Here is a 20300-nt window from a genome sequence, read left to right on the forward strand (position 1 = left end):
CACGCATAGGTTTCAGTGGGATTTCATTTGTGGAGTAATGAGGGTATCTATCTCCCCTCCCTCCAGGGCAGAGGAGTGCTGACTCACTGCAGTGCCCCCTGCACACCAGACAGAGCATGGCAGCAGCTAGTTTCCCTGAATGGTAGTTCAGTAGATAAAGATCTGACTCTCAGGTTCCATCCCTCGTCTGCACCAGGCTCAGGGTGGTGATCCTCCCGAGGCATGGCTGACAGGAGGAGATGCTGCTGCAGAACCGGGCTTCCTAAATAATAGACACAAGTGCTTGCCTCAGCAGCAGGACCACAAGGCAGAGGCACCCAGCAAGCCCGGCCCAGGCCCACGGACACTGAGACAACATGGCAGCTGTTTTAAGCTGCTGGATTCCTTCCCTGTCTTCCTCCCGCGCCCCCATCTCAGAGGTGGCGCTGTCACCCACCCAAGCCAGGATCCTGCTGCCATCCTGGGTGCCTCCCTTTTGCTGTCCCCAGTCCCCAGGACCGAGAGACTCCATCTCCTGATACGTCTTGGATATTTCTCCTCCTCATCATCGCTCCCGCCCCTACCCGGGGCCCCATCCCGAGATGCTTGTTCACCGCACAAAAATGCCAGGGCAAGAGGGCTGAGATCCAGCCCTGCCCTGCTCGCCTGCCCTAGCCCAGGCTGCCTGTACCTGGACGAAGAATCGCAGCACACTCGTCCCTCTGTATCCTTGGGAGATTGGTTTCAGGCTACCTGCAGATACCAAAATTCAAGGATGCTAAAGTCTCATATAAAATGGTGCAATATTTGCACGTAACCTAGGTACACCCTCCTGTATACTTTGTCATTTCTAGATTACTTACAATACCTAATACAATGTAAATGCTATGCAAATAAGTGTAAATGATGTGTAAATAGTTAGCTGGCCTACAGCAAAATCAAGCTTTGATTTTTGTAACTTTCTGGAACTAAAAAACTTTTTTTGTAACTACCCTGTTGGTTGAATCCGCAGATTTGGAACCAACTGTAACTGCTTCCAACCTGCCTCAATCTACGTCCACCCCTGGCAGCCCGAGGGATTCTCCTAAAACCCACGTAGCTCTCCACTGACCTCAGGCCAGCTCAGTAGAAGCACTTGGTGATCTTTCGTGACCCGGGCTCTCCAGCCTCAATTTTTGTCCCTTCCTGAACATCACAAGCGGTTTAACTGGAAGTAGGAAAGTGCTTGCAGATGCCCACCGTGCCCTGCTCTCCACATCTCTGCGCACGAGGCTCTTGCTACCTGGAACACCCCCTGCATCTCGGCTCCCTCGGGGGGGGGTATAACCCCCACTAGAACGTCACAGCTGGCCTCCTACCATCCCCTGCCTTTTGGCGCTTGAAGGAGGCAGCCTGAGCTTTTGGAGGAGTTGACATCACACAGTAAGAAGACATCAGAAAACAAGGCTCTGAGCCTCCGTTGCCTTGTCTGTAAGCCGGCCACAGAGTGACCGCGGTCACGCATCTGGCAGGTGGGGCTGGTCCTCACCGCCCACAGCCGGCCGCAGCACCAGCTCCTACACCTCGGCTGGCCCCGCAGCACAGAGCGCAGGCTGGGCGGGGCCTCGGGCGGCTGGGCGGGGTCTCGGGCGGCGTGGGCGGGGCCGCACAGGGCCCGCCTCCGAGCGCCGGCGTGACGAAAATGGACGCCAACGTCATGACGTCGTGCTCCCTCAGACGCTTTCCGGGCACGGGCGGTCACGTGGTCCGCTTTCCGCGCGAAAACTGGCTGTTGCTGGCGGAGCGGAGAGGAGCACTGGGCAGCGATGGCGGTAAGCGCGGCGGAGTCTGTGCGTCTGCCGTGCGGGGCGCAGGCGGTGGGGGGCCGGGCGCGGAGCCGATTCCCCTGCTCCAGTCGGGCGGGTCTGCGAGGCCGGTGGGCCCCACCCCGGCAGCCCGGGGCCCCGGCCCGGTCCGCGCGCTCGGGCCCTCCTTATCGTGCTGCTTTCGTCCGCAGCCTCGTCAGCTGACTGCCCCTCCACCAACCTGGGTCTCCGACCCCTTAGGTTGTGGCCGCTCTCGTGTCCCGTCTCCCCTGGCAGCTCCTGGTGCACCGGGGGCCCAGAAGGGCGGGAACGCGTGCTGGGGGGAGGAGTAGGCGGTAAACAGGCAAACCAGCTAACCAGGTAGCCTCAGTGGGTTGTCCTGGAGAAAACGAGGTCGCGTGAGTCACGGTGTGTGTGAGGAATGAGCCGCCCCGGGCGTGGAGAAGCCTTGGGCTCAGGGAGAGTTCCAGGCAGAGGGAACAGCAGGTGCAAAGTGTGCAGGCTGGGAGGGGTTTGCAGCGTGGGAGGACAGGGTCAGCCGTGGAGAGGGAGACCCTATGGGTGGGGGCGCCACCGTATAGGAAGCTGAGTCGGCCCTCACCTCCTCCAATCCACCTCCTCTTGCAGGAATCATCCGAGTCCTTCACGGTGGCGTCCAGCCCGGCCCCGAGGCGGAGAGGCAACGATCCTCTCACCTCCAGCCCTGGGCGGAGCTCCCGGCGCACCGATGCCCTGACCTCCAGCCCCGGCCGCGACCTTCCTCCCTTTGAGGATGAGTCGGAGGGACTGCTCGGCACAGAGGGGCCCCTGGAGGAGGAGGAGGAGGATGGAGAGGAGCTTTTCGGAGATGGCATGGAGAGGTACGGCGTTCAAGGCCCTGCTCTCAACACGCTCTGCTGGGGGGGCGTTGTGTGTCCCGGGGAAGCAGATACATCGGAGCCTGCTTGCTTTTGAGCACATCTTGGTCCAGGGTCTGGGGGGAGACAGGTTCATGGAACCACAGCATATGTCCGTGTAACTTGCTGTGTCTACCTTAGAGTAGACCCGAAGGCCTTGATAAGCCCCAGCTCCATGAGATGTGCACCCCAGGGGACGCAGGGCATCTCTAATCCGGGGCCACGTCAGGGACCCCCAACTGGGAAGGACAGGAAGCAGGTAGCCAAGAGTTTCTCTGCAACTTCAGAGAGACTGGGGGGGCGGTGATTAATCAAGATTTAGATTTAATTCAGCTCACAGTTATTGTGCCTAATCTGTAGCAGACCCTGTGTTCACACTTACTGATAAATGTACAAACGTAGTAAAGGTTATGGAGGCCTATTGCTAAGATGGTGGAGTAAAGCTCTGTGAGTGAGCAACGTTAGATTCCACTGGTGTCTCACCGTCTGTTAACAACCAGGATTTGGCCTATACATTAGCACTAGAATTATCTGCATGCCCGCGAGCCTCGTGGAGATTCTGCTTTGGGGCTCTCTTTACTCTGACGTGGGGGCTTCAGACTTGGTGTGTATGAGAGTACTGTTCAGGCCGCCCCACAGTCCACAGGGAGAGCCCTTTGGGAGCATCCAGGGCCCTCTGGACCGTTTGGATCTTCGCTTTAAGCTCCATCGCTCCAGGTGATAAGCCTGGGTGTGCAGCACAGGCCAGAGTCTGGGTGGATGAGGAGTCTGGACAGATCAGCCCCGAGCAGCTTCCCTGCTGTGCTCTGGGAGGTTGTGCAGGCAGGACACCCCTCCCCGGCCGGCCACCCTCCATCCACCCCCTCTGCTTCTTCTGCGCTTCCCTTGCAAGGACGCCTGGATAGAGGTATCTGAGGACTAGATGGGCCTAGTTAGATTTTTGTTTTATGGCTTGTTTAAAAAACCGCCTTACTGAGCTATAGTTCTTATAATATAAGATTTATCTCTTATAAGAATACAATTTAATGGGTTTTAGTATATTTCCTGGGTTGTGCACCCATCACCACAGTCCAGTTTTTTCTGTCATCCCAGTAAGATCCCTTGTGCCTGTTTATAGTTAATCCCCATTCCCTTCCCCACCCCTAGGTAACCAATAATCTACTTTCTGTTTCTTTGGATTTGTTAGTGCTGGCTATTTCATGCAAGTGGAGTCTGTAATACACATGTCCTTGTGTGCAGGCTTCTCTGGCTTACTGTGTCTTTCAGGGTCCATCCACGTTGGAGCACACGTCAGCACATCATTCCTTTTCATGGCTGAGTAGTATTCCATTGTATGGACAGACTGCGTTTTGTTTACCCACTCATCAGTTGGTGGACATTTGGGTGCTTTGCATTTTTTAGCAATTATGAATAGTGCTGCTAGGAGTTTTTTATGTGAATGTATTTTTAAGTTCTCTTGGAATGGAATTCCGGTTCCCATGAATGGAATTGTTGGGTCATGTGATAACTCTATGTTAATTTTTTGTGGAACTGCCAAACTTTTCCAAAGCAGCTGCACCATTTTACATTCCCATAAGTGGCGTATGTTGTTCGAGTTCTCCACATTCTCACCAACACCTGTTATTTTCTGGGTTTTGACAACAGGCACCCTAATGGGCGTGAGGCGGTATCTCACTGTTGTTTTGATTTGCATTTCTCTGATGACTAGTGATGTTGAGCAGCTCTTCGTGTTCTTGTTGGCCATTTGAGTATCTTTGGAAAATTTGTCTTCAGATCCTTTGCCCATTTTTTATCAATAATTTGTTTCCTTGACTTTTTATCATTGAGTTGTAAAAGTTCTTAAAAACTTATTCTGGATATAAGGCTTTTATCAGACACGTGATTTGCAAATAATTTCTTCTCAGTCTATAGCTTGTCTTTTTAATTTTTTTTAAATGGTGGGTTTTGAGGTGTACAGTTTTAAAATTTTGCTGAAGTCTAATTTATCAAATTCTTTTAAATTGACCAATTAGAATTTCACTGAGGGCATCTCACATGACTTGAAATTCTTTTCTTTTTAATTTATTTTAATTTATTTATTTTTGGCTGTGTTGGGTCTTCGTTGCTGCGTACAGGCTTTCTGTAGTTGTGGCGAGCAGGGGCTACTCTTCGTTGCAGTGTGAGGGCTTCTCATTGTGATGGCTTCTCTTGTTGCGGAGCACGGGCTCTAGGTTGGTGGGCTCAGTAGTTGTGACACGTGGGCTCAGTAGTTGTGGCTCGCAGGCTCTAGAGTGCAGACTCAGTAGTTGTGGTGCACGGGCTTAGTTGCTCCATGGCATGTGGGATCTTCCCAGACCAGGGCTCGAACCCGTGTCCCCTGCATTGGGAGGCAGATTCTTAAGCACTGCACCACCAGGGAAGCCCACGACTTGTCAGACAGATACCTTTTCCTTGAGGACACTTAAGAATTTGGAAGCGATCAGTCCAGAAACGTACCTGGCTCTGGGTTCTGTTTCTGGCGTCAGTAGTGTGGGATTATCCGAGAGTGTTCTTTGACAGAGTCTATGGCCAAAAAAAAAAAAAAAGAAGAAGAAGAAGTTCCCCAAATCACCACATCCCCTGAGAAAGGGAGAATTTAAGAGGACCTTTGTGGGGCCAGTGTGATATTGGAAGCAGCTAGCCACCTTGACACCCAGCTCTGTTGAGTGACCTTTGGCAGAAATCCCTTCATCCCCCGCCCCCTGTCCTCGGTTTCCTCATCTTTCTGATGGAGGGTGATGTGTGCTTCCCCAAATCGCGGGGAGGGGAGCTGTGTTTGCCCTGGTGGGGGTCCTTGTTGAGGCATCAGTCCTGCAGATGTCTGACAGGCGGTCACGTGGAAGGTCTCGCTGTGGCTGGCAGGACTGAGCCGCAGATGTGTTCGAGAGAGGCTGGTTGGACTGATGTGTGTAGGCCTCCTGGGGTCCGGGGTTCGAGGCGGGGCTGCCAGAAACGAGTGCAGGAGGGTTCCTGCCCATGGGGAGCTGCGTTGGCGCTCTGAAGGCCCTTCCAGCTGAAGGTTTTGTGGGTCCTCCGATTCCTCTTTCCTGCTGGTGCTCAGAGCTCCCCTTTTTTACCTGTGGGAAAACGCACATGACACAAGATTCCCGTCTCGGCCATCTCTGAGTGTAAGTTCAGTGGCATCAGATCTCTCACGTTGTCGTACGACCATCACCACCCTCTCAGGGACTTTCTTCCCCAAACCCAATCATGCAGGATTTCTGTCTTATGACTGGCTTGTCTCACTGAGCACAGTGTCCTCAGAGTTTACCCGTGTTGCAGCAGGTGTCAGAAGGTCCGTCCTTTTGAAGACTGTGTTCTTTTCCGTGTGGGATCCATGGGGGAGCCTTTCGGAGCCTCTCCAGGTGCCCTGGCCGGGGCGCCGGATCCCTCGGGAGCCCAGTTCCTGGTGGGGTTTTGTTTTGGGGTCTGGGTGCTGACAGGCTCCATTTGGGGGCCTCGCAGGGACTACCGCCCCATCCCGGAGATAGATGTCTACGAGCCCGAGGGGCTGGCCCCGGACGACGAGGATGTGGACGAGCTGACCGCCAGCCAGAGGGAGGCGGCCGAGCGGGTCATGCGGCAGCGCGAGCGGGAGGCCGGCCGGGGCCTTGGCCGCATGCGCCGCGGGCTCCTGTACGGTGCGTCCTCGGGGAGCCCGGGGGAGGCGGTGCGGGGAGGCGGTGCGGGGAGCCGGTCCTGAACGCGCCCCCGGCCCCCAGACAGCGACGAGGAGGAGGAGGATCGCCCCAGCCGGAAGCGGCGGCAGGTGGAGCGGGCCACGGAGGACGGCGAGGAGGACGAGGAGATGATCGAGAGCATCGAGAACCTGGAGGACCTGAAGGGCCACTCGGTGCGCGAGTGGGTGAGCATGGCCGGCCCGCGGCTGGAGATCCACCACCGCTTCAAGAACTTCCTGCGCACCCACGTGGACGGCCACGGCCACAACGTCTTCAAGGAGCGCATCAGTGACATGTGCAAAGGTGCGCCTGCCCTGTGCCCGCGGGAGGTCGCCCGCCCTGGCCCTGTGGCAGCAGGGTTGACAGACGGATGTGCGGGGCACGTGGGGCGTCTGTCCTGGAGCTGGGCGCGGCCGGGGCCTGAGCCCGGGGTGCCCGTCTTTCAGACAAAGTATCGAGGGTCCAGCCCACTGTCCAGGGACTACATCTGGACCACAGAAGTCGTTTTTTTTGTTTTAAATTAATTAATTTTTTTTTTTTTTTTTGGCTGTGCTTTTTTTTTGTTGCTGTGCGCAGGCTTTCTCTAGTTGCGGCGAGCAGGGGTTACTCTTCCTTGCAGTGCGAGGGCTTCTCATTGTGGTGGCTTCTCGTTGCAGAGCACGGGCTCTAGGTGCGTGGGCTTCAGTAGTTGTGGCGTGCAGGCTCAGTAGTTGTGGCGCACGGGCTTAGCTGCTCCGCGGCATGTGGGATCTTCCCGGACCAGGGGTTGAACCCGTGTCCCCTGCATTGGCAGGTGGATTCTTAACCACTGCGCCACCAGGGAAGCCCCAGAAGTCGTTGTCAATGGACTTACAGTTGGGCAGACTTTATGTAAAAATCTGGATTACTGCTTTGATCAGAGTGTAGCAGCATGTTTCTGAACAAAGCAGCACGTGAGGAGGCGTGTGGCTCCTGGTCCCCCACCGTCCCCTCCCCTCCCTTTTGTCTCATATCCGACACGCTTCTTCGCGGGTTTCCTCCTGGCTTTGTAGGCACTCTCAGTTTATGGCAGGCACCCCATGTGTTACTCCACTGTATCCCCCCCAGGGAATTAGGTCCCATTTCATAGGTTCAGAGCTTGAGACCTAGGATCCGTCACCTCTCTGGGTCCCGTCGCTAACGCTGAGCGGACTTGGAAGCGAGGCTGGGCCTCCAGCTCCGAGTCAAGGGCTCGGCGGGCTGGCCTCCCCTTCTTGCAGTGAGATGGGCCTGCCCCAGCCTGCTCCGCACTCAGCCTCTCTTCCCACCCCGCCCCCCTCAGAGAACCGCGAGAGCCTGGTGGTGAACTACGAGGACCTGGCCGCCAGGGAGCACGTCCTGGCCTACTTCCTGCCTGAGGCGCCGGCGGAGCTGCTGCAGATCTTCAGCGAGGCTGCCCTGGAGGTGGTGCTGGCCATGTACCCCAAGTACGACCGCATCGCCAGCCGTGTCCACGTGCGCATCTCCCACCTGCCCCTGGTGGAGGAGCTGCGCTCGCTCAGGTGAGCTGGCGGGGGCTTGGGCACCCGTGGTGGGTGGCGGGTGGCCGCGGCCAGAGAAAGCCCACCCCGTGGGTCCTGGCCTCACTGGTGGGTGAGGGTGCGGCCCCTGCCCCCTGGGCTCTGACGGTGCCTCGTCTCCGCAGGCAGCTGCACCTGAACCAGCTGATCCGCACCAGTGGGGTGGTGACCAGCTGCACGGGCGTCCTGCCGCAGCTCAGCATGGTCAAGTACAACTGCAACAAGTGTGGCTTCGTGCTGGGGCCTTTCTGCCAGTCCCAGAACCAGGAGGTGAAGCCGGGCTCGTGCCCTGAGTGCCAGTCAGCCGGCCCCTTCGAGGTCAACATGGAGGAGGTGAGCGTGAGGCTGGCACCGCGGCCGCGGGAGCCAAGGTGTGAGTGTGTGTCGGCCATGCGCTGGGGCAGGCAGTCCCGTGTGGTCAGCCCACGTGGTGTTCTCAAGGATTCAAGCCAGTATGTACAGACCAGACCGTTTAATTTAAAGCATCAACGCTTACGGCTTTTTTTTCTTGAGCGGGAAGATCTGGTGAAACTGGGCCCACGTCTCCCCTGGCTGCCCTTCAGCAGGGCACCTGCTTTCCAGCCCAGACTCCCTGGTACCTGCCTTTGGGGGCCCCTGATCTGGAACTGTCTGAGACTGCTGTGCCACGTTCAGGAGGCCCTGCTGGAAGGCTCTGGGCCTTAAGACCTCGGGCACATGACACCCGCCTTTGAACATGAAGCACTCCCAGTGTAAAGTGTGGCAGGGTCATCACGATCCCTGCCGAAGAACCCAGATCCCCCTCTGCTGCTTTGCTGCCACGAGTGACGGGCTAACCCCTCACTGCTCTAGGATTCTGAGAAGCGCCCCAACTGGAGCCGCCTTGCCAGGAAAAGCCTGGCAGCCCGCAGGCAAAGGCTGACCTGTTTCAAAGTTCAAGTGCGCCTTGCCTTGGGGAGTGACAGCTGCAGGGCTGGGCTCCAGCTGAGCCCGTGCCTTTACCCAGAGTCCCCCCGCCCCCTCCATCTAGCTGGTCCCCTCCCCTTTACAGGTTCCCCCTTCACAGACGTTTCTTGAGAAGCTTCGTGCACAAGAGCAGAGTTGCAGGGTCTGCAGGGCACCTGAGACAGTAGCTGGTAGTGGAATAATAATTACGCTGGAGTTTCTGGAGCACTTGCCAGGTGCCAAGTGGGGAGGGTGCGTTATTTGGTCTTCATCACACCTTGTGAGGCAGGTGCTGTTATTGGCCCTATTTGGCCACTGAAGTAACAGGCCGAGGTCACCTAGCCAGGAAGTGGCCCAGAGGATTAGAACGCAAGCATTTTGATGCAGAGTGTGTGCTTAAAACCACCTTTTCCCGTGGCTCTTTTCTAGACAGTAGGTGAGATGATGGATGTTAGATTGCGTGCACAGTGCTGCCTTGTGACCTTGACAGTAAGCCCACACTTGGTGTAACTTGTTTCGTGGGCGTTGGTTTGAGTGCTTTTCACGTGTGACGTGACTTCCTCCTCCCTGTGGCTGTGGCTGCAGCGTTCGTACCCCCATTCTGCGGGGCAGGCATGGAGAGGGGGAGGCCTCGCCAGGGCCGCACAGCTTAGGCCACAGAGGAGCCTGGCTCCAGTGTCCGTGTGCACTGGGCTCAGCTGTAGGGCCTGTCACGGGGGTCTGGCTTCTGGCAGGAGGGAGGCATCCGGGGCGGGGGCGGGCAGGAGCGGGGACCGTGCACCGTGGCGCTGGTCACGGTGGCTCGCGCCCCTGCCATCTTTGGTTCTGCGTGTCCTGGTCAGCAGTGGGAGTAATAACGCTGCTCTCCTTGCCCCAGGGCACCGGCCCAGCTCAGGTGACAAAGAATCGGTGCTTGGACGGCAGCCCAGGCTTCGCTGGCCAGGGACGGGTCCCCTTAACCATCTGTTGGTCCCGCAGACCATCTACCAGAACTACCAGCGCGTCCGAATTCAGGAGAGTCCTGGCAAAGTGGCGGCCGGCCGGCTGCCCCGCTCCAAGGATGCCATCCTCCTCGCGGACCTGGTGGACAGCTGCAAGCCGGGAGACGAGATAGTGAGTAGTCGGGGGGCCGAGGAAGCTGGTGTGAGCGCTGTGGCGGGGGATGGGCGGGGAGTGGGTTACGGTCAGCTCTCCCGTCTCTGGCACTGAGCTGCTCCTTGCGGTGGACGGCCAGCTGGGTGCTGGGCTCGGGAGCAGCGTGCTGCGGTTCTGCTGAGTTACTGCTCTCCTGTCGGAGACCCAGGGACCCGGAGGAGGGGTCGGGTGAAGCCAGGGAGGAGGCGGGCCCGGTCCGGGCTTCTGGCCCCGGGGTGGCCCTCCTGACCACTCGGTACCCCCCAGGAGCTGACCGGCATCTACCACAACAACTACGATGGGGCTCTCAACACTGCCAACGGCTTTCCCGTCTTTGCCACTGTCATCCTAGCCAACCACGTGACCAAGAAGGACAACAAGGTGGCCGTGGGCGAGCTGACTGACGAGGACGTGAAGATGATCACCAGCCTCTCCAGGGACCAGCAGATTGGGGAGAAGGCAGGTGGAAGGCGGGTGGGCGGGGCTGCTGCAGAGTCGGGGCACCCGGGGCTCGCCGTCTGGCCCACGCTGCAGCCTCCGTCTTGGTGCCCGGGTCTCGGAAGCGGGTCCCTTCGTTTGATTCCCTGCGTCCGCTCAGTCCGCTTGCCTTGGCGGGGGCTGTGCTCCAGGGGAAGAACGTCCGGCAGCCTCCCTGAGCCTGTGTCCTGCCCGCGAGGACACGGGTGAGGTCAGGGTTCCTCAGGTTGTGCCGGGCTCGGGCTGGAAGGGAAACCGGGGCGGTGGTAGGAAAAGCTTGTCTGGTGGGGCGTCCCGTGGCATCAGACCCCTGCCCCCAGTCGTTTCTCCGGGAATAGCGCTGCCCCAGCACGGGGGTTTGCTTTTCCCTTTAACTGTAGGCTTTTTGCTGAGGTTGGGGAGACTGGGGTTTTCGCTGCAGGATTACAAATACAGGCGACCCCTGGACGGTGCAGGGGTGAGGGGCGCCCACCCTGACTCTGTTGAAAGTCCACGTGTAAGTGGACCCGCACAGGTCAAGCCCGGGTTGTTCCAGGCTCAGCCGTAGGACGGACGTTAAGTTCCTATTGATAAAAGTTCTGCTGCACGGCCCTCGGGCTCCTGGGTCGCCAGGTGGCCCCTCAGGCTCGTGGTCCTCGCCCCGCCCCCTCGGCATCCCTCTCCCCTCGCCTCCCCACTTGCTGTTCTCTTGTTGGTGCAGGACCACCCAGCTCTCCCCCTGGCTGCTCTGCTGTCCCACAGCTCAGGTCCTTGCACCCGCGTCGGCCGCCTTTATTAGTCTGCTGAGATTGGGGGCCCACGGGGAAGGCGGGTGTCCCCAGCCGCAGGAGGACAGGCACTGCAGTTCCGCCAACGTGCTGGGTCCTGAGGGACCCTCCAGGGCCGCGTTGTTCAGACTTCTCGGTGGGACGTGAGACCTGGTTGTTGCCCTCGTGGGCCTTGTCCTTTACTATGGCCCCGGTAACCCGCCTCTGCCCCCGCCCCCGCCGAGGGAAACCAGTGCTAGTGTGACGGGCATGTTTTCAGAATCTCGACGGAGCATTTGGGCCGGTTTCTGAGGGCGGGGGACTCTGAGTCCCAGGCACGTGTCAGCGTGTCTACACACGCACCTGATGTGTGTGGGTGCGGGGGTCCGTGTGCTTTGAGAACACGTCCCTAGCGCCCGCCTGCCCTCTGCCTGCCGTGACTTCCCTCTGCAACTTGGGAGACAAGTTGACGGGTGACAGGGAAGATCCAAACATGATCAGGCTCATGGGAACGGTTGGAGCCGGAGGGTCGCAGGCTGGTGGCTGGTGGGCCCCATCCAGCCTGCCGGCGGGTTTTTTCCAACTGGTATGTGGTTCTGTTTTGTTTCTGTTTTCCCAAATGTTTGAATGAGTTGTTATTCCTTAGGAATAGGGGGATTTCACATAAACATCTGGGCGCCCAGGTTTTGATATTCCAAGTCGGGTGGTCTGTGTCTTTAGGAGCAAGTGATGTGCTGGGTGGCCGCCCCCCTCAGATGGGTTCCCTCCGGGCTGCCGGCTGCCCACTGCTGTGGCCTCTCCCGCCTGCATCACTCCGGCTTCCACCCAGCTTGCCGCGTGGGCGTTGGATTTCGTGGGTGCTGATGGGGTGAAGCATTCGAGAGAGGTGTGTTGTGCCTGACACTGAGACGTTGAAGAACTGACAGGAGACGCACGCAGCCTGAGGCCGGACTTAGGGTTGAGGTTGGCATCGCGCTCGGTGTGATCAGACGCGCTGCCCCGGCTGTGAGCAGAGCCAGGCGTCGTACCCACTCGCAGAATAAGCGTGCAGGCGTGGGCTCTCCGCGGCCAGCTGTCACGGTTATAGGCTGTTACAGCTGGGGCGCTGGGGAGGGCCAGCGGGACGATGAGCACAGCTCTGGGGCCTGCGTTCAATGATTCCTGTGCTCACTGTGGCCGTGCAGGTGGGTGTGGGGCTGGCTGAGGGCGACGGGCAGTGCACCTAAGACTTAGGAGTGTTAGGAGCCTGGGCTCGGGTCCTGGGCGTCCTCAGCAGCAGGTGGTCTGTTTCTTCCTGTGTGATGTGGAGGCCGTGGCGGTAAATGGAATAATCCTTGGGAAGTGGGTGTCACCCCCTGGCAGGTCTGGGTTTGGGTTCACCCCTCCTACCAGGCGCTAAGTTGCCCTATCACTTAAGGTAGCCGGGTCAGCACGGGTGCACCGAGCAGTGTGGCAGTGGTGTGGCCGCTCCCGTGCCCTTCAGGCCGGCAGGGACAGCACAGGGAGCCTGCGAGTACAGCAGGCAGGAAGCGGGCTGCTGCCCTTGGTCCCAGAGGGAGACATTACCTCATCCTGCGAGGTGCCTGGTACCCAAACAGCAGTGAGAAACGGTCTGGGTGGAGAAGCCCAGGCTGGGCAGTCCTGGCGTCAGGTCCAGAGCGATCGTCTCTCCCAGCAGAGGTGGGGGCTCAGGAAGGGGATCGTTAACGTGTACGGAGCGCTGAGTATCCGCTGGTCACTGAGCAATTTGCAGAGGGTTGTCTGTGTCTTGTCATTGATGAGTAGCCTGAGACGCGGGGCGGGGGGGCCTGGCTTACGTGAGACGCCCGCGTCACGCGGCTACCAAGGGGCAGAGCCAGGGTCCCGCCGGGGCCGTTCGGCCTCCAGCCCTGCTTCCAGGGGCCGCCCTCCGCCTCCATGCGGTTCCCACGTGTGGGAGGCGCCTCTGAGTGTCGGGTTATCGCGAGTTCCAGGGGACCCTCGCCCACGTTTTAAAAGTCACCACAGAAGTTGTGAGACGCGAGTGTGGCGTGGTGTGGCAACCCTGCGTGTCCTTTGCCAACTTCTCCCATCTCCGAGGTCATGGCTGCTCTGGGCTCCTCTGTGCAGCCCCCTCCCCTGTTATTCTGACACAAATTCAGACATGCCCTTGCACCTGCACCTACATCAGTGTGTCTCTCAAGGCTCGCTTTTTACTAAACTGACCCCACTACCACCGTCACACTTGAAGAAATACCTAGCAGTTCCTTGAGGGTTGATGTTCAGTTGGGTCTGCAGTTCCCTGGTGGTCTTTTTTTTTTTTTTTGAAAAATTTCTCGTAGTCATTGTCCAAGTTAGGTGTACACACTGATTGATTGTCTCATCTTTTTTTTAAATTATTTTTAAAATTTTTGGCTGCATCGGGTCTTCGTTGCTGCATGCTGGCTTTCTCTAGTTGTGGTGAGTGGGGGCTACTCTTCGCTGTGGTGCACGGGTGCGGTGGCTTCTCTTGTGGAGAACGGGTTCTAGTCTGCGGGCTTCAGTAGTTGCAGCACACGGGCTCAGTAGTTGTGGCTTGCGGGCTCTAGAGCGCAGGCTCGGTAGTTGCGGCGCACGGGCTTCAGTAGTTGTGGCTCACGGGCTCTAGAGCACAGGCTCAGTAATTGTGGTACACAGTCTTCAGTAGTTGTGGCACACAGGCTTAGTTGTTCCGCAGCATGTGGGATCTTCCCGGGCCAGGGCTTGAACCCGTGTCCCCTGCATTGGCAAGTGGATTCTTAACCACTGAGCCACCAGGGAAGCCTTCTTCCTCTCTCTTACGCGCGCACACGCACACACGCACGCGCACACATGCGCACACGCACACACCCACCCACCCCCCCACCCACCCCCCCAGAGAAATGGCGAAATGTCTCAACGGCTTTCCAGGTGAACGTCTCACCTCCTGGTGGACCCACCTCCCGGCCGCCCCGTGTTCTAAGCTCGGTACCTGCAGTCCTGCGGGAGCCGGGCTTGTGTAGATGCCTCCTCTAGTGCTCACAGCCCCCATGAACTGGGCAGTGTCATCTCCTTTCCATTTGAGGCCACAGGCTCAGGCAGGCCGCCGAGCCTGGGTGGGGTCTTCTGTGTGTATGTTGTCGGAGCCCGTGTGGGCCTGGGTCTCGTCTCCTGCTCCTGTTTTGCGTGCGACCTTGGGGCGGTCCTGCAACAGGACCAAGTGAAGGGGGTCAGGCCGGGGTCCTGGTCAGCTTTCAGGTTCGGTGACTCGGGAAGAGCCAACCAAGTACAAGGCCCGGAGTTGGGTGTGGAATGGGGGGTGGGTCTCGATGTGGGGTCGGGGGAGTTGCAGCTGTGCGTGGGCGCTCCAGGCCGGAGCACGTGGTGACCGTTCCCATCGCCCCTCCCCTCCCCCCAGATCTTTGCCAGCATTGCTCCTTCCATCTACGGGCACGAAGACATCAAGCGAGGCCTGGCGCTGGCTCTGTTTGGAGGGGAGCCCAAAAACCCCGGTGAGCGGGGCAGGGGGGCCACCTTCTCTGTAGGGGGCTTGGTGGGAGCAGTTCCCAGTGTCCGGGGAGAAGGATACGTCCATGGGTGGCTCATCCCAGGGAGAGCGCAGCCCACGGCCATGCCACTGTGCCCAGATTTCACTGTAGAAATAATACCCGAATGTGTGTTTGTATTACATCCTTTTCTTGAGTCGTTAGCGGTCTCAGAGGGACCGAAGCCCCCGTTGACCTCCCTGTCTCATCGTGGTCCCTCCCTGCAGGTCACTTGGTTGGTGTCGGGGGGACATAAGCAGAACTTTGTGTGGCTGTTCAGATAGATTACACACGTGCTGACGTGGAAAACACGGCACTCCGTGACTTCGGCACGTTTCTACTTGCAAGTGTAGTGCTCCCTGTCTGTGCGCGAGGGACTGTCCGTGACACACCCAGCTGCCCCCTGTCAGCATGGCTTTGGCATCGTTTCCTGTGGGCGCACAGAGAACGAGCCCATCCTCTGCAGTTACCGTGTCCTGGTCCACGTCGTGCTGTGTTCAGCCGTCCTCCTGGCTGGAGAGCGCGTGCAGGGCCTCCAGTGTTTACATTACAAACAGCATATTCATAAGCACCTCCTGTGCACCATGTTTCTGGGTTCTGTGCTCAGAGTGGGATGGCTGGTCCTGGGCATTACATACCTTTCTAGAAAGAATATTGCTTTGTTGATTGCAGTAAGCAGGCTGGGAAATGGGAGATAATCCAGCTCTATCCTGAGCCCCCTCTGCCCCGTTCCCGCCCCCAGGCGGCAAGCACAAGGTGCGAGGTGACATCAACGTGCTCCTGTGTGGAGATCCCGGCACGGCCAAGTCTCAGTTCCTCAAGTACATCGAGAAAGTGTCCAGCAGAGCCATCTTCACCACCGGCCAGGGGGCCTCGGCCGTGGGCCTCACGGCATACGTCCAGCGGCACCCCGTCAGCAGGGAGTGGACCTTGGAGGCTGGAGCCCTGGTCCTGGCGGACCGAGGAGTGTGTCTTATCGATGAATTTGACAAGGTGGGTCCCCGGGCTGCAGAGGTGACGTGTGGGCTGAGCCCCCGGTGGGGGGCGCGGGGGCCTCGCCTGAGATCCCGCGTTTGCCCGCCGTGCAGATGAACGACCAGGACCGGACCAGCATCCACGAGGCCATGGAGCAGCAGAGCATCTCCATCTCCAAGGCCGGCATCGTCACCTCCCTGCAGGCCCGCTGCACCGTCATCGCTGCCGCCAACCCCATAGGTACGTGGGCGCGACGGCCAGAGGGAGAGCAGCCCCAGGGGCCGCGGAGCGTGAGGGAGGAGATGAGCGGCAGAAAGTGCTCCTCCCGCCTGCGTCTCTTGCTGGGGGTGGGGTGGAAGGACGGGAGACCCCCGGGCTTTCCTCGAGTCATGCTCTCACGAGACGGGAGGAGCCCCTAGTGCTGAAGTAGGGCGGGGCTGGTCGTTGGTGTGAGCCAGCAAGTGCTTAGCCCAGGCACCCCTGCCATCTCGTCCCTGGGTTTTCCTCGCGGGAGGCGGCTGAGCGGCCTCGGGCTGACGGGGGCGGCGTGGGGAGAGCCCCGTGCGGGCCTGTCCGGGTGCCTGGAGCAGGCCTTGCATCCCTCCACCACTGATCCCCCTCCCGTCGCTGAGGCCACACGGGTTGGAAAGAACCTCGTACAGTCAAGGAGAAGAGGGGCCCCGGGGAGCGGGAGCCCTGATGGGGAGCTGCCTTGGTGATGCAGGTGGCCGCTATGACCCCTCGCTCACCTTTTCGGAAAACGTGGACCTCACGGAGCCCATCATTTCCCGCTTCGACGTCCTATGTGTGGTGAGGGACACGGTGGACCCGGTCCAGGTATGCAGCCCACACCCTGGGTATGCGCAGTGAGCTTGGGGACCTGGCGTCGGCCCAGGATTGTGGCTCGCCAGGCTCAGGGAAGGGCTGCCATGTGGGCCGTGTGTTTTCCACGTGTTCTCAGTCCAGAGCTCCTTGATTTCTCTCCTTCGCCAGCCCCTCCCCGGCCAGCCACCCAGCGTCGCCCACACTCTGCCGCCAGCTCCCGGGTCTCCTCACTTCTCGCTGCTGTGGACCTCGTCCCAGCTTCCCTCCTCTGGCCCGATGCACTGCAGCCTTGGTGCTGGGCCCCCGGCTTCCCCTGTCAGAGGCCAGCCGTCTTTAGGGGCACAGGCGGACCTGCCTCCCCTTACAGTCCTGCTCTCGGCCTGCCATCCCATCTCGCTGGCAGGGAGTCCACCGTCCCCGAGAGGTCTCTCCCCCTGCCCGTTCCTCTCATCCACACCCCCTCACCTTCTGCGGCTTCACTCGCACTCTGTTCTCTTCTCCCAGATGTTGTGACTGGGGCTCTGGTGGCCTCAGCTGGACTGTCCTCCGGCCTCCATCCCACCACGTGCTTCTCTTCTTCCTGTAGTGTGAACTCTGTCTGTCTCCTCTGCCCTCACTGGGGGGGGGTGCGCCCTGGGAGCTCCCGGACCGTAGCAGGTGGGGGACACGTGTCGTTACAGAGCGTCTTCAGCGAGCTGAGCTGCTGCAAGTGGGCGCCAGGCTCAGCCCGCTCTTGTCCTCCCCATCTTGTCTCAGGATGAGATGCTGGCCCGTTTCGTGGTCGGCAGCCACATCAGACATCACCCCAGCAACAAGGAGGATGGGGGCCTGGGGGGCGCCCCGGAGCCCCCCATGCCCAACACATACGGCGTGGAGCCCCTGCCGCAGGAGGTCCTGAAGAAGTACATCATCTACGCCAAGGAGAAGGTCCACCCGAAGCTCAACCAGATGGACCAGGACAAGGTGGCCAAGATGTACAGCGACCTGAGGAAGGAATCCATGGTGAGGGCCGGGTGGGGCAGGTAGGGTGGGGCGGGGGGGGCGCACGGCAGAGCCTCACCTGTGCGCTCGGTGGGTCCGGGAGCACTGGGGCAACAGGAAGCCCTTAAAGACGTACTTACTTGCCTTAACCGTCTTGTTTAGGCGGAACTTAAACGTACGCGCATTTGTCTGTCTCAGGGTACAGCTGAGGTCTTTGTTCTTGGGCCATTGGTTTAGTTCCAATGAGTGCAAAAATCTCACCCAAATGAGCACGCGCCTGAGCTAGTGGGGAGAGAATTTAAAGGCGGCTTGCAAGCAGGTGGACTGCAGAATTCTTGCAGGTTGCTCCCTCTCACCTACCTAATCACGCCAGCCACTCCTCCTTCCCTTTCCCTCCCTCCTAACACCTTTTCACTTCATCAGGTCTTTTCAGAGCATTAGCTTGGGCTTCGCAGCAACACAGCTTTGTTTTCTCCCCGATGCTGCGCTGCGTCCCGCGGTCCCTGGTACCCGACAGTAACAAATACAGCCGCCCACAGGCGTGCAGACTCCAGGTGCCCCGGAGCTGCCAGGAGCACGCGCGCTGGGCTGGCGGTGGCAGCCGTGCCTTTGCGCTTTGGGAGCCAGGGGAAGCTTGGGCGCGCCTGGCTCCGGTGGGCGCCGCCCTGCAGGGGGGTCAGCTGGCCTCCCGGCCAGCTCTGCCCCTCCGCCACGTGCTGGCTGTCCCGCGGGGAGGCCTGACGCGGCCCTCCCTCCAGGCCACGGGCAGCATCCCCATCACGGTGCGGCACATCGAATCCATGATCCGCATGGCGGAGGCCCACGCGCGCATCCACCTGCGGGACTACGTGATGGAGGATGACGTCAACATGGCCATCCGCGTGATGCTCGAGAGCTTCGTGGACACGCAGAAGTTCAGCGTTATGCGCAGCATGCGGAAGGTAGGGGCGGGGCCGGGGCCGCGGGGGGCGGGGCCTGGACCGTGGGAGTCCAACCTGCCTCTGCTGCCAGGAGCAGCTGGCTTGGGGGCGCCCGGCAGGAGGCTCACCTCTGCTCTCGCTGTAGACCTTTGCCCGCTACCTATCGTTCCGCCGGGACAACAACGAGCTGCTGCTCTTCATCCTGAAACAGCTGGTGGCCGAGCAGGTGATGTATCAGCGCAACCGCTTCGGGGCCCAGCAGGACACGATCGAGGTGCCCGAGAAGGACTTGGTGGACAAGGTATGGGCATGACCAGGGGCGGGGTTTGCCCGGGCCGTCACAATGCACGTGTCCCACTATTGTCCCGTTACTGTCATGCGTCCTGCTGACGCGCCGGGCCGGGGCAACCACGCAGCTTGTCCGAGTTCACGGCCGTTGTCCAGGCTGAAATTTCAAGCCCCGTGTCCAGCTGCAGACCCTCCCTCAGCCTCACAGCGGTTCACTCTTCCGTGTGATGGGGACAGAGGCCCCGCCTGCCTGCCTCCCCTGGTCCAGCCCTGAACGCGTGCTGGGGCCTCGGGCTCGGGACCTGCCCACGCGTCCGCACGGCTCACTGGACGTCCCCTCTTTTCAGGCTCGTCAGATCAACATCCACAACCTGTCTGCCTTTTATGACAGTGAGCTCTTCAGGATGAACAAGTTCACCCACGACCTGAAACGCAAGATGATCCTTCAGCAGTTCTGAGCACCCGTGGCAGCTCTGTGGTCCTGGTGGAAGGTCAGACCTCGTCCTGACTTCACTCCGCTGCAGGGACCCAAAACCAAATTGCGCGGGGCTCCGAGTTGTGGGGCCGGGCTCGCAGCGGTGCCGTGTGGCTCCACCCCATGTCCGGGGTGTTTATTTCCTTGACTCGCTTCCTCTGCTCTCATCTCGGGGCACTTGAGTTCCCAGAGCTGCGTTTTCAGCCCTCTGACAGCCGCCCACCACTTGCAGGAGGTTCGCGTGACCTCCTTCTGGGGATTGAAGTCGATTGTGTTCGGGGCCCCTGGGGGCTGTTCTAGGGGACTGAGCACGTAACGGTGTTACCAGAACTGTTGGCCTCTTGGCGTGAGTTCCGTGTCCTGCTGCTTTTGCTGCCTGTGGTTGAAGAGCGAGTTCTCAGTATTTGCAGTGTTTTCCTGAATTGCGGCCTGCAGCCTTCTCTAGGCTCCCGTGAGTAGAGGCAGCGTGTGGTCCTGCACAGGTGGGACCCTAACCTGTCGGCACAGCCTTGCGTCCTCTGACGGCCCTGCAGCCTTGGCCTCCGCCAGTGGGAGGAGAGGGTTTGGGGTCAGATGGTGAGGGTCGTCGGAGCCGGGCCACCTCTCACCAGTGCTGTGTGATCTTCTCCTACCTGGCCCCTTCCTCATTCTCTCATTTGTACACTGAGTTCTTTTTTCTGTCATTTTAGTTTTTAATAAAATGGAGTAAACCTACACACTGGTCTCAATTCCGTTTTCATATTGTAACCCAGGCTCTCCTGGACTTGCCTTGAAGGCCCTTCCATCTCTTGCCTCTGGTTTCCTGCAGGCGAGGAGGATCAGGCTAGGAGAGTGGATTTGTTTGTGCGTTCCGGTCTTGCTGGGGAATTCGGTTGGCAGTTGCTGCCTCTGGTCTCCGTGGAACCAGGGGACCTCAGGACAGACTTGTACACCCAGAGGGGCTGGAGGTGACCGGGCTGTGGAGGGAGCAGCCCTGCTCGCCCTAGCACTGCCGCGGTCTGACAGCTCCCCCGGGGCGCTGCACGCCTATGGGTCTTCCTGCTGCTTACCTGAGACGGAGCAGAAGTGTCTCCTCGCATTGGATTGTCCCTCTTACGCAGGTTTTGCCTTCTGGAACC

The 20300-nt window shown here is 59.4% G+C and overlaps 1 protein-coding gene across 1 annotated transcript; it reads left to right on the plus strand.

Annotated features, from left to right (window-relative positions):
• Positions 1-1679: 1679 nt before the first annotated feature.
• MCM2 (minichromosome maintenance complex component 2) lies at positions 1680-19896 on the plus strand. The gene is made up of 16 exons (XM_081247662.1): positions 1680-1790; positions 2412-2644; positions 6164-6339; positions 6421-6681; positions 7679-7898; positions 8042-8249; positions 9819-9953; positions 10242-10433; positions 14592-14685; positions 15461-15711; positions 15807-15933; positions 16418-16530; positions 17275-17520; positions 18258-18440; positions 18565-18720; positions 19055-19896. Exons 1-16 carry the CDS (start codon positions 1785-1787, stop codon positions 19163-19165), a joined length of 2712 nt encoding a protein of 903 aa, XP_081103788.1. The 5' UTR covers positions 1680-1784; the 3' UTR covers positions 19166-19896.
• Positions 19897-20300: the final 404 nt, after the last annotated feature.

Source organism: Mesoplodon bidens (genome assembly GCF_964165515.1).
Source record: "Mesoplodon bidens genome assembly, chromosome: 10".
NCBI classification, from domain to species: Eukaryota; Metazoa; Chordata; class Mammalia; order Artiodactyla; family Ziphiidae; genus Mesoplodon; species Mesoplodon bidens.

What these genes read in the sequence shown, in the direction of transcription:
- MCM2 (XM_081247662.1), top strand. An exon ending in TCGAGGTCAACATGGAGGAG is followed by an intron (nt 8,250 to 9,818) that starts GTGAGCGTGAGG and finishes TTGGTCCCGCAG; the next exon opens with ACCATCTACCAGAACTACCA. An exon ending in ACCTGAGGAAGGAATCCATG is followed by an intron (nt 17,521 to 18,257) that starts GTGAGGGCCGGG and finishes CCCTCCCTCCAG; the next exon opens with GCCACGGGCAGCATCCCCAT.